Below are 13,647 nucleotides of genomic sequence, written 5' to 3'. Positions count from 1 at the left end.
CATGGGCTGCATCCTCCTGAGGACCCGGCCTTCGCGGTCTATGTGGGCCGGGTCCTCAGAAGGTCAGGTAGGCCGGAAGTAAACGGCCATGGAATTGGACGGTCTAGCCTTCTGATTGGTGTCACCGCTGTCTCGGTGGGGTTTAATAAACTCTGCCGTCTGCTCCTTGCTATCTAAAATATAACAGGACTCTGGCGTAAATTGTTGACCATCTCACACTTCTGTTTAATCAGTTTTTTGTTTGACGTTTATTCAGCTGTGTAAAAACCAAGGAGGAACCCACCCGGGGGATAAATAAAGTTTTATTTTATCTTATCTAATCTAATAACTTTAATCTCAGCCAAACCGATTTACTCACAAACAAATAAAACACTGAAAAAAGCCAAACAATAGCATTTTTAGGTTGTCTAAGTGACTTATATATTACTTTTAACCTGATTAGCGAAAGTCCGCGGTGATCTGAAAATAATGTGCAGGGAGTTGTGCCGTTCTTGGCTGCTTCAGTAACCCTGGAGCTCTCGGCTTGCTATCGAGCTGGTGGGTAACAGACGTCTCCAAAAACGTCGAAGCACTTTTGCAAATATGCGATATCTTGATAAACCGAGCAGATATTTTAAGTTTACACAGCTACTTTCTCGCCTGAAAATATGTTAAAAGTTTTGTGACCCAGGAAGATTAATAAGAGTAATTTTAAATCTTAGTAGCGGTCGCCATTACCAGAAACTGGAGTTTGGCTGAGCCGCAATATGAATTCTGGGATATGGTGGGCCACAAAGGACACACCCGACCCATCCTTCAAATTCGGGGAAAAGGACGACGCATTTGTCGGCTGCATTTGGAGGAGTCCACGAATTTGGACAGCCTTTGGTGCATCGCTGTGATGTTATCGGTCTACAAATGTGTCCTCAGGAGGATGCAGCCCATAAATTTGGACACACCGAGCCTGCGTGCTGGTAGCACCTTAGCCACAGCTCGGGTGTGGAGGAGAAGCTGAAAAGGAAGGTTTTCTAGTTTGTAAGGAGGAAAAAAACTGAGAGGACTAAGTTAAAGAGAGGCTGGAGAGTAACACAGAGCAGCAATGAATGCTGCTCACACAGTTTAGACAGTTTAGCATCAAATGTTCGAGTGAGTTAGCTCCCAGCTAACTAGCAGAGCAGCTAACTAGCAAACCAGCTAACTGCACCCACAAGCTGCGACTGCGTCTTTCTGACAACAGCGTCAGACACTCAGACTGGTTTTCTTTGTGGATGATGATGTATTCTCACACTGATCCTTCATGATGATGCTGCCATCCACCCACTGCTCCTAGCAGTGTTGCCAACTCTTCAGTAAGGAAAATTGCTATTGGCTGTCCTAAAAGTTGCTGGAAGTTGCTAAATGACGTCATCGCCTAATTTGGATAAATGGTCATGCTAATGTAATTGTAACGTACATTGTAGGAGAGAAAAATAACATCGTGGAAGCGACATAACGTGAGTAAAAAACGTCCTGGAATGCATTTAAATAAATAAATCATAGTTCTGTCTGTAACTATTACAACACTCTCACCACATTTGTTAACAATTCTCTCAACAAATGTGTTTTTCCTCCTTTGTTATCCAGCTGAGACTTTGGGTATAAATGTGTCATAAACAGGAGAAAGCAGTGCAGGTTCAATGTAATCAAACCTCAGACTGAGTTCAAAATCATCACCTGTCCCAGATATCACATCAGCACCAGAACCATGATGTGTTTACTCACATTTAAAAAGGTGGAGGTCAGTGTGAATGGACTGTTGTCATTGGTCTGAATGTGCCTCTATAAACATGTGCTCTTCATTATTGATGTTTTCCTAATGAACAGAAAATGAGACTTAATAAAATCCTTCTGACTGTTGTTGGAGCAGGTTGGGTCCTGGGTTTGAGTCCCCCACTGTACCACAGGGGCTTCTAGCTTTGTTTCACAGTGTGTAGAACAACAAATAAAACCAAATCACAAAAAGCTTCAAGTCAAAAACGCATCAAACTTTGAGGGTTTTTCCCAAGGATGAGGAAGCAGACTCGGCCACAAACAGCTGGATATATGAATGGTTACCACAGCAACCACAGCAGTGTGCTCTCAGTATATTTAGTTGTATAAAGGTGTTTGTGGTGTGTTGCAGCTGAAACAGCCTCATGTATGTTGACACAGGGAGAAAATAGTGTGAGAACACTGTTCACAGCAGTCACAGCTCGCTGCCTTCAACAGTCTCTTCCTTCCTTGTTTGGATGTCACTGATATCATCTTCTGCTCTCACACTGACCACCTGTTGAAGCTAACATGCTAACATGGAAGCCGCAGGTATGCCACCTGTGGCAGCTGAGGTCACGTGATCTGAGTGTTTGAACCACGTGTTGGAGCAGCATTTCCAAACATCTGCACTTCAGAAGCTCCAAAGTGTGGAAACGTCACTGTGGAGCGTCTCATCCCTATCTAAGAGATTTTCTTGCCTCTGCAAAGCTAAGCTTGCAAACAGCACCATAGTTTGTCAATCCCAACCAATCAGAGCGCTACTTATGTCACGTCACATGACTCGTGTGTTTACCTCTTTGATTAGCACCCAAAGAACTAAAGAAAGGCTAAAAGGACGTTCAGCCAATCAAATCCCTCCTAGGAACAGGAAGTCTAGAGAGGAAATGGAGCAGAGAAGGAGAATCACCAGTTTAAATGTCTGAGTTTTAAACTGGTGACCCTCTAAAGAGGCTTTTATTGACTCTGTTTTCTTTTTCACCATTTAAACTGTTTAATATCAGATTTAGAAATAACTTTTGGACAGTTGTTGTACATTTCCACTAAAATGTGACACAAATAATTACTTTCTGACTTTACTTTGGACTAATCTAACGACTCAGCCTGGCTATGTTGGACTTGGTGTGGAAGCAGCTCCCAGTTTGAGTTCAGGAGATGCACACTCTCTACTTTGAAGATCAGCTTCAAACTTTCCTTTTTGATGAAGCTTATAGTTCGAGCTGGATCAGGTGACCCTGAACCATCCCTTAGTTATGCTGCTATAGGCTCAGGCTGTTGATGATGCTCTTCTTTCTTCTCCACTCCCCTCTTTTCACTCCGGATGCTTTTATATGTCACGACTGTCCTTAACTTTTGTGTCTCTCTGAGCTCATCTCTTCTCTTTCCCCTCACCCTGCAACCAGTCGTGGTAGATTTTTTTGAAGCTGAGCTTTCATACATGAATTGCTCTCTTCAGTTGGGTGTCTTCCCTGCTGCCTTTAAAACGGCGGTGGTGAGGCCCCTTCTGAAGAAGAGCAATTTGGATTGTAATGATTTTAATACAGACCTGTGTCCAACTCACCATTTTTAAGTAAAACTTTAGAAAAACGTGTTTTTACTCAGATTAATGATTTTTTTGAATGATAGACAGATCCTGGAGATATTCCAGTCTGGATTTAGGGTGAACCACAGCACAGAGACTGCTCTCCTAAAGGTTTTAAATGATCTTAGATGTAACTGGGACTCCCAAAAGCTCTCAGTCCTGGTGCAGCTGGATCTAAGCGCAGCCTTTGATACAGTAGACCACGCCATTCTTTTAAACAGACTGAAACACATGGTGGGCTCTCTGGTGCTGTACACAACTGGTTCACTTCCTTTCTCTCATACAGAACTTTTATGGTGAGTATGGATACATGCTCCTCTAAGATCCATAAAATGACACGTGGTGTGCCTCAGGGGTCGGTTTTAGGCCCTGTACTTTTTAATTTGCCCTTTTTAACTGTATTTTAGATATAAGATCTTGAATGGCAGAAAACTTTTTACAGCTTAACCAGGACAAAACTGAAGTTTTAATCGTCGGTCCTGAGGCTCAGAGAGAGAAACTCTTGTCTAAATTACAGGCATTTTCACTATGTCCTTCACTACAAGTGAAAAACCTGGGTGTTGTTTTTGACTCTGAGCTTGGTTTTATCCCACATATTAAACATGTAATCAAAATTGGATTTTATCATCTAAAAAATATAGCCTATTCTCTCTCGGGCCAACACGGAGATGCTGATGCATGCTTTTATTACCAGTCGCATTGATTACTGCCCTGCTCTCTGGTCTCCCCAAAAAGAATATTTCACCTTTACAACTTTTACAAAACTCTGCAGCTCGTGTGCTGACGAAGACCAGAGGGCGGGCCCACATTACACCGGTTTAGAGTCGCTGCACTGGCTCCCCGTGTGTTTCAGGATCAAGTTTAAAGTTCTTTTATTGGTTTTTAAATGTCTTAATGGTCTTGGGCCTTCTTATCTCTCAGATCTGCTTTCACCATATGAACCCTTGTGGACCCTGAGGTCCTCTGGTACTGGCCTTTTGATTGTCCCTAAAGTCAGGACACATACTCACGGAGAGGCAGCTTTTCAGTGGTATGGTCCTCGTCTGTGGAACAGCCTGCCGGAGGAGCTCAGGGCCGCAGAGAACGTACATGTTTTTAAGATCAGGCTCAAGACCACCTTTTTAATTTAACTTTTACTTATCGTTAATTTATTTTATGCTTATTTATTCTATCCTGTTTTTCTATTTATATTATTAATTTAGGTTTTACCTAATATTTATTGATTTTATTCTTATTCATTTTTTGTCTTCTTACTCTATTTATATTTATACTGTATCCCATTCTTATTTATTTTATTTATTTTATTCTGTATATACTCTTATTAGGTCATATCTCCAGTGTTTCCTCGGAGGGGGCTCTCTGCACCGGGGTTGTGATCGACCGTGGCTGCTGGGGCTCTGTGGGTCTTCTCAGCCCAGCTGGGGGGCTTCTTTGCCTCCCTCCTGCTGTGTGCCCAGCCTAGAGGCTGTAAAGCACTTTGTGCTACATCTTTGTATGAAAAGTGCTTTATAAATAAAGATTGATTGATTGGTTGATTGATTCTCCTCCGGGAGCCTGTTTTCACTGGGAGGATCTTTGTGTCAAAGGGAGTTCTTCCTTCCCACCATCACCAAGTGCTGCTCACAGTGGATTGTCTGGTTTTTGGGGCTTTCTCTCTAATATTGGAGGCTGTTACCTTACACTGTTAAACAGCTTCAGACGACTGTTGTTGTCTGTTGGGAATTGTCACTTTTAAATAAAGTTACATTGAATGGATGTAAATGAATAGATGTTATTGTAACAAACAGAAAATGATCTTTAAAAGATTGATTGTTGTTTTGTATGTCTGCAGTCTGTCAGGCTGTCTGATCACAGAGGAAGGCTGTACTTCTCTGGCCTCAGCTCTGAGCTCCAATCCCTCCCATCTGAGAGAGCTGGACCTGAGCCACAATCATCCAGGTGACTCAGGAATTAAGCTCCTGTCGTCTGGACTGAAGGATCCAGGCTGGAGACTGGACACTCTCAGGTATGGAGAGAATGTCTGATAGAGGAGGACGAGCTGGAAACATTTCCTGTGTCCTTCACTCACTTCCTGTTTGTTTCCTGCAGATGACACATGAACAATCACACATGCAGGAATATTTTCAGGGACAGACACACTAGTCTAGCTGGATAGTGCGTAGGGGGTCTCCAAGGAGTCTGTTTGCAGGAACATTAATGATAACTGATGAGTCATGTTGAGAGTTTCATTAAAAGTAGACCTACAGTTAGGTCCATAAATATTTGGACAGAGACAACATTTTGTAACTTTAAATACACTTTATTATGTCACCGGTTTACCTGAGATAGTGGTCACTGTGTACCTAATAAAGTGTCAGCCATGTGTATGTTTCCCATGCTGTATGTCCACAGTCACAGTGACAGTCAGTGACACTGACAGAAGGATGAAACAAGGCTGTGAATCATTTCAGTCTTTGTGTGTGATAAAGAGGCAGACAGGAGCAGCTAACATCACCATCATTTTCCTGTATGAATCACTGTTACAATGAAAAATGTCACTTACATATATCATATAGGAGACACACACATTGATATACACTAAATATTTATTTCATTTCTCTTTTTTTGTGTTGCCAATTTATACACCTGCTTGATTTAGTTTAAACAGTTATTGCACACTTTCTGTAAATCCAGTGAACTGCATTTCACTTCTCAAATATCACTGTGTGTGTCTCCTATATGATATATTTAACTGACAATTTTTATTGTGAAAACCAACGATTTGTACAGGAAAATAATTACTTTTCACAATGTTGCCCAAACTTTTCATCCCACTGTATTAGTATGTTTTGTCATTAGTATAATATGAAATAAATTCTACTTGTGTCAAGTCGGGTGCCAATATTTGCTGTGTAGTAGAACAGAGACATTTGTCATTATAAATGTTTATTGGAAAAATATATAAATTCAGTAACAAAAACATTAAACATAAATATATGAAATTTAACTATTTACAGTGAGACAGGAATAAAAAGGACCCAGCTTGGAGTGGAAGAGCCTCAGGGAGAAGGAGGAGAAAAATAAGAACATTGTTGCTGCCCTGGAGAGCTGCTGCCTCATCAGAAAACTGCTGATCATTAGGGTCCAATGTTTCCAAATTTAACACAGCTGTGCTGTTTTCAAAAGCTAATTTATAAATTTGAAATTTCACGAATTCTCGTGTCTGAGGCGGCATGCTCTCCAGAACAGGAACAAGGCCGAGGAGAAAATGTTCTGTTGGAGATGGGCGTGGCCTCTTTAGGGACTCCAGGATGGCCAGCTCCACCGTCCTGGGACCCGTCCCTCGCCCGCCTTCGAGCTGTCCTCCTCTGTGGGCCTGTAAAACACAGCACAAAACAACACAAAGTAATGAGAAGGCTGCTACTAGATTTTCATTTTCAAAATTGAAAAAAACAGGATATAAACAGATTGGTTGTAGATATTTAGTAAAGGTGATCACAAGGGAATCCAAGCAAGTAAAAAGCTGTCAGTGCTTGATGTTCATACCTGTGGGTGCAGCAGCAGGAGCTGAGGGACCAGGGACTGGGGAGCCAGGAGAAGAGACAGGGGATGCTCTGCTGCATGATTACTTGACTCTATCAAGACAATATTAAATGTTAACAGGTTGAAGACAATAGTCATAGAGAATATTATATTATTATATACTTATATACTTATTATATACAGTGGTCTCTCATTTATTGCAGCACATGAACAGTAGTCACAGTTCTCACAAGTTGATTCTCAAAGTGCAAACCTTTGTCAATTTTAAAACGTAAAAGTATTATGCCGCGCTTTTTCTCTGTCTGCGGCGCCACTTTTGTGCACCTTTTTTGCTCCCGGTGCAGGTGTCTATTTCCGAATGAGGGTCATAGTTATGAGTGTTTTTGTGCTGTTTTTTTCTATTGGACGTGATGGTCATCAAAACCAAACATGATCTCCTCGCGGGAGAAGTTCTCCACGGTCCGCACCATATTGCCGCTTGTCTCCCGCGGGGTGAGGAAGGGGTCCAGAAACCCCATGACCGCGAAGAACTTCCATCTTCTCCCCGATCCTGCTGCAGACCCACTCCTCTTCTCCTTCTCTGTCTTCTTCTCCTTATTATAAGTGTCCCTGAGGCTCTTCCACTTTCTCCTGCAGATGTCCTCTGAATAAACGCATTATCTTGTTAGTGGAAAGGTATTTGTACATCAGTGGGAAAATAGCTGGACAGAAGGCGGGCTTGCTAGCTTTTGCGTGGGTTCATCGGGTCAGTCTGAAAATTAAAAAGAAGGAGGAATGAACTTACCAGGTTGCCCGATCTCCTCACTTATGTGTCTCCAAGCTAGGTCCTTTTTATTCCTGTCTCGGTAGAAGTAGTAGCTAGCATCATACAGCTCCGGGTGATTAGCCACGGCACTGATGAGCTTTTCCTCCATACTGAATGAAGAATCAAGGGCTTTTGCTGGATCTGCCCCTTTGACCTAGGTCAGAGCCACGTCACCAGGCTCCTGATTGGTTGTCGCGGCACGATTTGACGCTGGAGTTCAGATTTTTCCAACTCGAGCGGTAGACGCGAAACGCGCGTATGCACAAAATGCAACACAAAAACTCACGCGCGTGATTTTTTTCGCTAGTCAAACGCGCCAGCCGCGCTACACTGACGCGCTACACTGACGCGCTACACTGACGTGCATTTCACGCATTTTGGCGTTTTCGCGATGCAAATCTGCTTCCGAATTCACGCGGGACCTGCAATCGCGTGTCATCGCGTGTGTCACCTCCATTGACTTTACATGTAAACCTGACGCTCTATTCGCGTCCATCGCGTTCGGTGTGAACACACCGTAAGGCTACGTCCACACGTACCCGGGTATTTTTGAAAACGTAGATTTTTCTATGTGTTTGCACCTTTTGTCCACACGTAAACGGCGTTTTTGGTCACTGAAAACTGAGATTTTTAAAAACTCCGGCCAGGGTGGATATCTTTGAAAACTCAGTTTTTGCATTTACGTGTGGACGAGAAAAACGGAGAAAACGCAGAAAACGCAGCGTCAAAGGTGTGCGCCTTTTTTGACGTCACACTGTGCACCACGTTATTGTTTCAGTGAAATGAATTTCTACAATACTGTTACTGTTAATTGTTCTCTCTGCAGTGTTTAAATGCTTACATATACACACACAGTTACTGTCCCTCCACACATACGACTCGGTTCTGCTTCTATGCCCCAGCTTTGTTTACTATTTCCCACCGAGGCTTCTAGACCTCTGATTGGCCAACATTTCTACACGGTTAGGAATATAGCGCCACCTGTTGCTTTGGCATGTTCCTAGCAGCGTTTTCCTTCATTTCTACGTTTACGTGTGGACGGGATTAATTTTTAAAACAAAAACGGAAAACCTCTGTTTTCAAAAATACCCGTGTACGTGTGGACGTAGCCTTAGTAGTCTCTAAAGACTCTGTGTGCCTTCCAGAGTGCTCCGGCATGCACACACACCTTAAGGTCATGAGAGAGGTCGTACCTTCTCTTACTGATTTATGGTTTAGGAGGACACCTACTCTGTATCTGGTTAAGTATAAGAGCCCTTTGTTAGGGGGACCGCTGGACTCTTAGCACCAACTTTGGGGTCACAGGGTCACATCTGGAACACACACACACACACACACATACCTACACTATGCACAGACTGGTACTCTTTGTTCATACCTGTGTAAGACGTCACATGTTAATGAACTTATGCATATTCATGTAACCTCAATAAAGAGCAGTGTTACGAGGGAGCAGACGAGAGCGACTGAGGTCAAGTGAAGGAACGGCGCTGTCACAGTTCTCTCCCTCATGAATTGTCTGGTTCCAGCGGTGGGTCTGTGCTAGACGACCCATCACCAGCTTTTTCCAGCTTTTTCCACTGGTTACCAGTACGTGGTAGAATCCACTTCCAGATCTGGTTGTTTGTCTTTAAATCTCTGAATGGATTGGCTCCATCTTATCTCTCTTTAACAAAATAATCCAAGTCGAGCCCTCAGGTCTGCAGATAAGTAGCTTCTGACCAGAACTAGACGTAAAAACAGAGGTGAGCTTTATCGATCGCTGCAGCCAAACTCTGGAACAGTCGTCCTTCACATCAGGTCGTCACCAACACTCGACATTTTTAAAACCCGGTTGGAAACACATTTGTACTCTGTAGCTTTCAATTCTGACGAGTCTTTATAGTAATTACTGTGTATGTTTCCTATTTTCTCTCTACTCTGTGCAGCACTTTGGCTCAAGCTGTTTTTAAATGTGCTGATAAATAAATGTAGATTTCTTTGAATAAAACAGTGGAGCCGAGCTTTGAGCTCAGTGTGTAACAGTGTGTGTATGAGAGCCATGTAATGTCCATGTGTGCATGCTGACTGTGCTGCTCTGACCCCCTCCTCCTTTCAGGGTGGAGCCTGCTGGAGTCCAATGGTTGAGACCAGGTCTGAGGAAGTGTAAGTGTGTTTTTAATGGGATTCATGAAAACAAAGCAGCACACATTCAACCATTTCATCATGTCAGGAGTCATCATCAAAGTGTCAATCAATGAACAGATGATGGATCAATAACTGCAGCTGGATTGTGTTTGTTCTCTCCATCAGATTCCTGTCAACTCACAATCGACACAAACACAGTGAACACAAAGCTCCAACTGTCTGACAACAACAGGAAGGTGACATATGTGAGGAAGGTTCAGTCATATCCTGATCATCCAGACAGATTTGATGTTTATGAACAGCTTTTGTGTAGAAATGGTCTGACTGGTCGCTGTTACTGGGAGGTCGAGTGGAGAGGAAGAGTTGATATATCAGTGAGTTACAGAAGCATCAGAAGGAAAGGAGGCAGTGATGACTGTGTGTTTGGATACAATGATCAGTCCTGGAGTCTGAGCTGCTATTATAATAGTCCTCGTTATGTCAGGCACAATAAAAGACTAACATCCATCTCCTCCTCCTCCTCCTCCTCCTCCTCCTCCTCCTCCTCCTCCTCTGTCTCTAACAGAGCAGCAGTGTATGTGGACTGTCCTGCTGGCACTCTGTCCTTCTACAGAGTCTCCTCTGACACTCTGATCCACCTCCACACCTTCAACACCACATTCACTCAAACTCTTTATCCTGGGTTTTGGTTCTGGTCTGGTGCCTCAGTGTCCCTGTGCTGAGTGGGGTGTAAAGAGTGTCTCCTGTTACAGAAACACTCTGACTGTTGAACAGATAGTTCAGTCTGTACATGTCTGTCTCTTTCACTCACAAACACGTTTTCAGATTCATGGATTCAATCAGTTGATGTTTGAAACTCTTCTAAATGATTCCTTGTAAACTTCTTCCTCTTCAGTCACAAACAAACAGGAAGTGATGTCACATGTGTTCCTGTCCACACAGCAGAATGAGTCTATTGCTGACAGTGATGTACAAACAGAGTGAGCATTTCTGAGGCCCAAAATAAACTGAGTAGTTCACTGAATGAACAATGGACTGTGAGCTCAGTTCCTTCATCATTAGTATGGATTATATATGTATATGTATTATATTAGTATCATATATATCAGGTGCTGCTGCTGCTGGTTTCAGTCATTGTGCAAATGTGCTGTTTGTAAGGTTGTAAAGCTGCAGTCAGCTGAGACTGAAGAAGTCACCTGATCAGTGAGCAAACGTTTCTGAAAACGTCCAGATGAACAGAATCAACCTTTTGGGATCAGCCAGCAATGCAGCATCATTGTTGTTCAGGTTCAGAGGTTTGCAGGAATGAACTGATGACCAGAAACAGCTGCAAAGTCCAATAAAATACCAGCTGGAGTTCAGCTGCATTTGAAGAAGTCAAAGAAAAGTAAGGATGGCAAAGGGCGATGTTTTCTTCCAAAGAACTGAAAACATGGTCGACGCCTCATTAGAAGAATAATCTGGACATTTGTGAGGAACTCTAACCAAGAAAGCAACACAAGAAAGCAACGTCAAACAGATCCAACAGACAGTTTCCATGACTGGAAGTGTTCAGTGTAAAAATCCGTGGTTTCCATCCCAGAAGAGAAATTCCTCTCCTGTTTCAGATAAGGACCATTCGCCCGCGTGTGGCTGTACTGTGGGATTATGGGACTGTGGGATTATGGGACTGTGGGATTATGGGACTGTGGGAGGGTAATTTTAGCATATGGAAAACATTTTTTTAGCTTTGTTTTAATAGTGTATAGTTATTTCTGCCGGCAGGGTTTTTAGCGCATTGAGACTCTTTTTATTGTATACGGGGGATTTTAACTTGTATTTGTGACTCTGGCTGTGTGTTTTTTATGGAAATAAATGGTGTGTGTTCAAAGCCAGCTTAGTTTCTGTGCCCTGAGCGCTGACCCGCTCACTCCCCTTCCTCTTGTATGTGAACGGACTTGGAGGTGAAGATTTAGGTCCACCAGTCTTAGCGGCTACAGAGTCCCTTCTCAGTTTAATGATCTTCATTGTTGCCTGGCTGGTTGGTAATGCAGCGTTCAGCCTTTAAAACAAATCTACATGAAGCTGTTAGTTTGCTCGTATCCATGTTGGTGCATCAGTAACTACAGCAGAGGCTGTCGCTTCTCACCCAGGGCCAACATGACGAGCAGACAGAGCATGTAAACAGACAGCAGGTGGCAGTCTTTCACTGGAGACCAACCTATGATCACCAAGGGCTGATAAAAATCTGTCTTTTCACATAATAATAATCCCATACATAGATTATTGTCTCCACATCAGTAGCATTATCGTCAGTGCTTCACCTTGATGGAGGCGTCCTCGGCTACCCTTCACCTGTCCCTCCAACCTTCATCCAGGTGATCTGATGTCTAATTGGCTGACTGGAGCAGATTAAGCTAAAACCAGGAATAGGACTTTACACACACACACACACACACACACACACACACACACACACACGTCTCCATGTGGCTTTCCGTTAGACAGTAAGCTCAGTGTAGCATTACAAACATAAAGCCATCAAGAAGGAAACGCTCTCCTCTCATCTTCCTCACGTTATTAATTCTGTTCAGGGGCGCGTGTGAAAGGGGGCGTGTGAAAGGGCGCGTGTGAAAGGGCGCGTGTGAAAGGGGGCGTGTGAAAGGGCGCGTGTGAAAGGGCGAGTGTGAAAGGGCGCGTGTGAAAGGGCGCGTGTGAAAGGGCGCGCCTCAGCCGGCTCCATAGCTAAACTCCAACGTTACAAGTTCTTGGAAAAAGTAACACTGTGGTGGAAATATTTCTGTGGAGATGAAATGAGTCACGTGGAGAAACAAATCTGTTCCTGATGTCTGGCAAACAAGCGCGTCCAACAAAGAAACGTCCCGTCCTCAGTGTCTTCATTAGGACACTTTTGTTATTGACACCCATGCTTGTTTCTTTTGGGCAAAGGTGCGGGACGGACTTGAAGACCTTGTTCGTACCAGTTTGGACACACCTGCGGCGCCGGTTTAGCGCAGCTGGATGAGCAGCAGTCCCTGTGTCCCTCTCTCACTTTCCTGTCAGTTTTCACTGCATCTGTCTAATAAAGACAAAAATACATTTAAGAAAAGAACAGAAAGTTTGGATACACCTTCTCATTTTATGGTTTTTCATATTTACATCGTAGAAGACATCACAATGTGGAGTTAAACAAAAAAGTCTGAAAACATGTTTTATATGTGAGATTCTTCAAAGCTTTGCTCTCCCAGTCTCACCTTGTCCCAGCACAGAAACAGAGACACGTGGGAAAAGTGACATCTCATTACATGAGTTTGTGTGAGGCTAGTCCAACAGTGATGCAGTCTAATGGTGTGGAGATCTTCCAGTCAGTGGTGACAGGCCCAGCTCTGACAGCACAGTGTGACAGCACCGTGTAGCATATGGAGCCCTTTAGAGATCAATGCATGTCAACTGTAAGGCGACCCCCGTATCTGTAGTCCTTCTAAATATTTCTGTTTAACAAGCAAACACTTGATTAGAAAACTAAGTGATGCAAGTGCAGACTTAGCTAGCGGCCTGTGAAAGTCACAGTTCAGTCAGGCAGCTCAGACATTTGGCACTCAGGACTTTGGCTTTACAGCTTTGGGTGATGGGAACAAACCACAGTGCAGTCCTCCATCCAACCTAACCCAGCTCTCATCATAGCACAACGTGTGGAAGAGGGAGGCCACTCAGACAGGAGAGAAATGCCATCAGCATAGATGACTTTGTGGTGTTACTTTTGTAATGTTCACACAAATACAAATAAGCAAACGGTGCATTTTGTAGCAGCCTTGAAATATATAAATATATAAATAAATATAAATATATATAAATAAATATAAAT

General features: G+C 43.2%; 2 protein-coding genes and 1 long non-coding RNA gene across 7 annotated transcripts in view; 1 reads left to right on the top strand and 2 right to left on the bottom strand.

Moving 5' to 3' along the window:
- LOC146498543 (uncharacterized) overlaps positions 1-8,786 on the bottom strand; it is an 89,587-nt gene extending 80,801 nt beyond the window's left edge. The window contains exon 1 of the long non-coding RNA XR_014870563.1: positions 8,599-8,786. This is a non-coding gene — a long non-coding RNA (uncharacterized LOC146498543). The remainder of the gene's footprint in view (positions 1-8,598) is intronic.
- LOC146498542 (protein NLRC3-like) overlaps positions 1-10,834 on the top strand; it is a 60,343-nt gene extending 49,509 nt beyond the window's left edge. For all 5 annotated transcript variants that reach the window (XM_085139958.1, XM_085139956.1, XM_085139957.1 and 2 more), the window contains 3 exons: positions 5,181-5,354; positions 9,775-9,821; positions 9,969-10,834. In XM_085139958.1, coding sequence (XP_084996084.1) covers positions 5,181-5,354; positions 9,775-9,821; positions 9,969-10,525 — 778 coding nt within the window. In that variant the 3' untranslated portion in view covers positions 10,526-10,834. The remainder of the gene's footprint in view (positions 1-5,180; positions 5,355-9,774; positions 9,822-9,968) is intronic.
- LOC146498544 (transcription factor Adf-1-like) lies at positions 6,032-7,800 on the bottom strand. The gene is made up of 2 exons (XM_085140092.1): positions 7,656-7,800; positions 6,032-7,514 (listed from the first exon to the last, which is right to left on the bottom strand). The coding sequence occupies exons 1-2, from the start codon at positions 7,783-7,785 to the stop codon at positions 7,270-7,272; spliced, it is 375 nt and encodes a 124-aa protein (XP_084996218.1). The 5' UTR covers positions 7,786-7,800; the 3' UTR covers positions 6,032-7,269.
- Positions 10,835-13,647: the final 2,813 nt, after the last annotated feature.

Source organism: Neolamprologus multifasciatus, chromosome 18 (assembly GCF_963576455.1).
Source record: "Neolamprologus multifasciatus chromosome 18, fNeoMul1.2, whole genome shotgun sequence".
In the NCBI taxonomy this organism is placed as follows: domain Eukaryota; kingdom Metazoa; phylum Chordata; class Actinopteri; order Cichliformes; family Cichlidae; genus Neolamprologus; species Neolamprologus multifasciatus.
The sequence above is the reverse complement of the archived record's forward strand: the minus strand, read 5'-3'. Positions and strand labels throughout refer to the sequence as shown.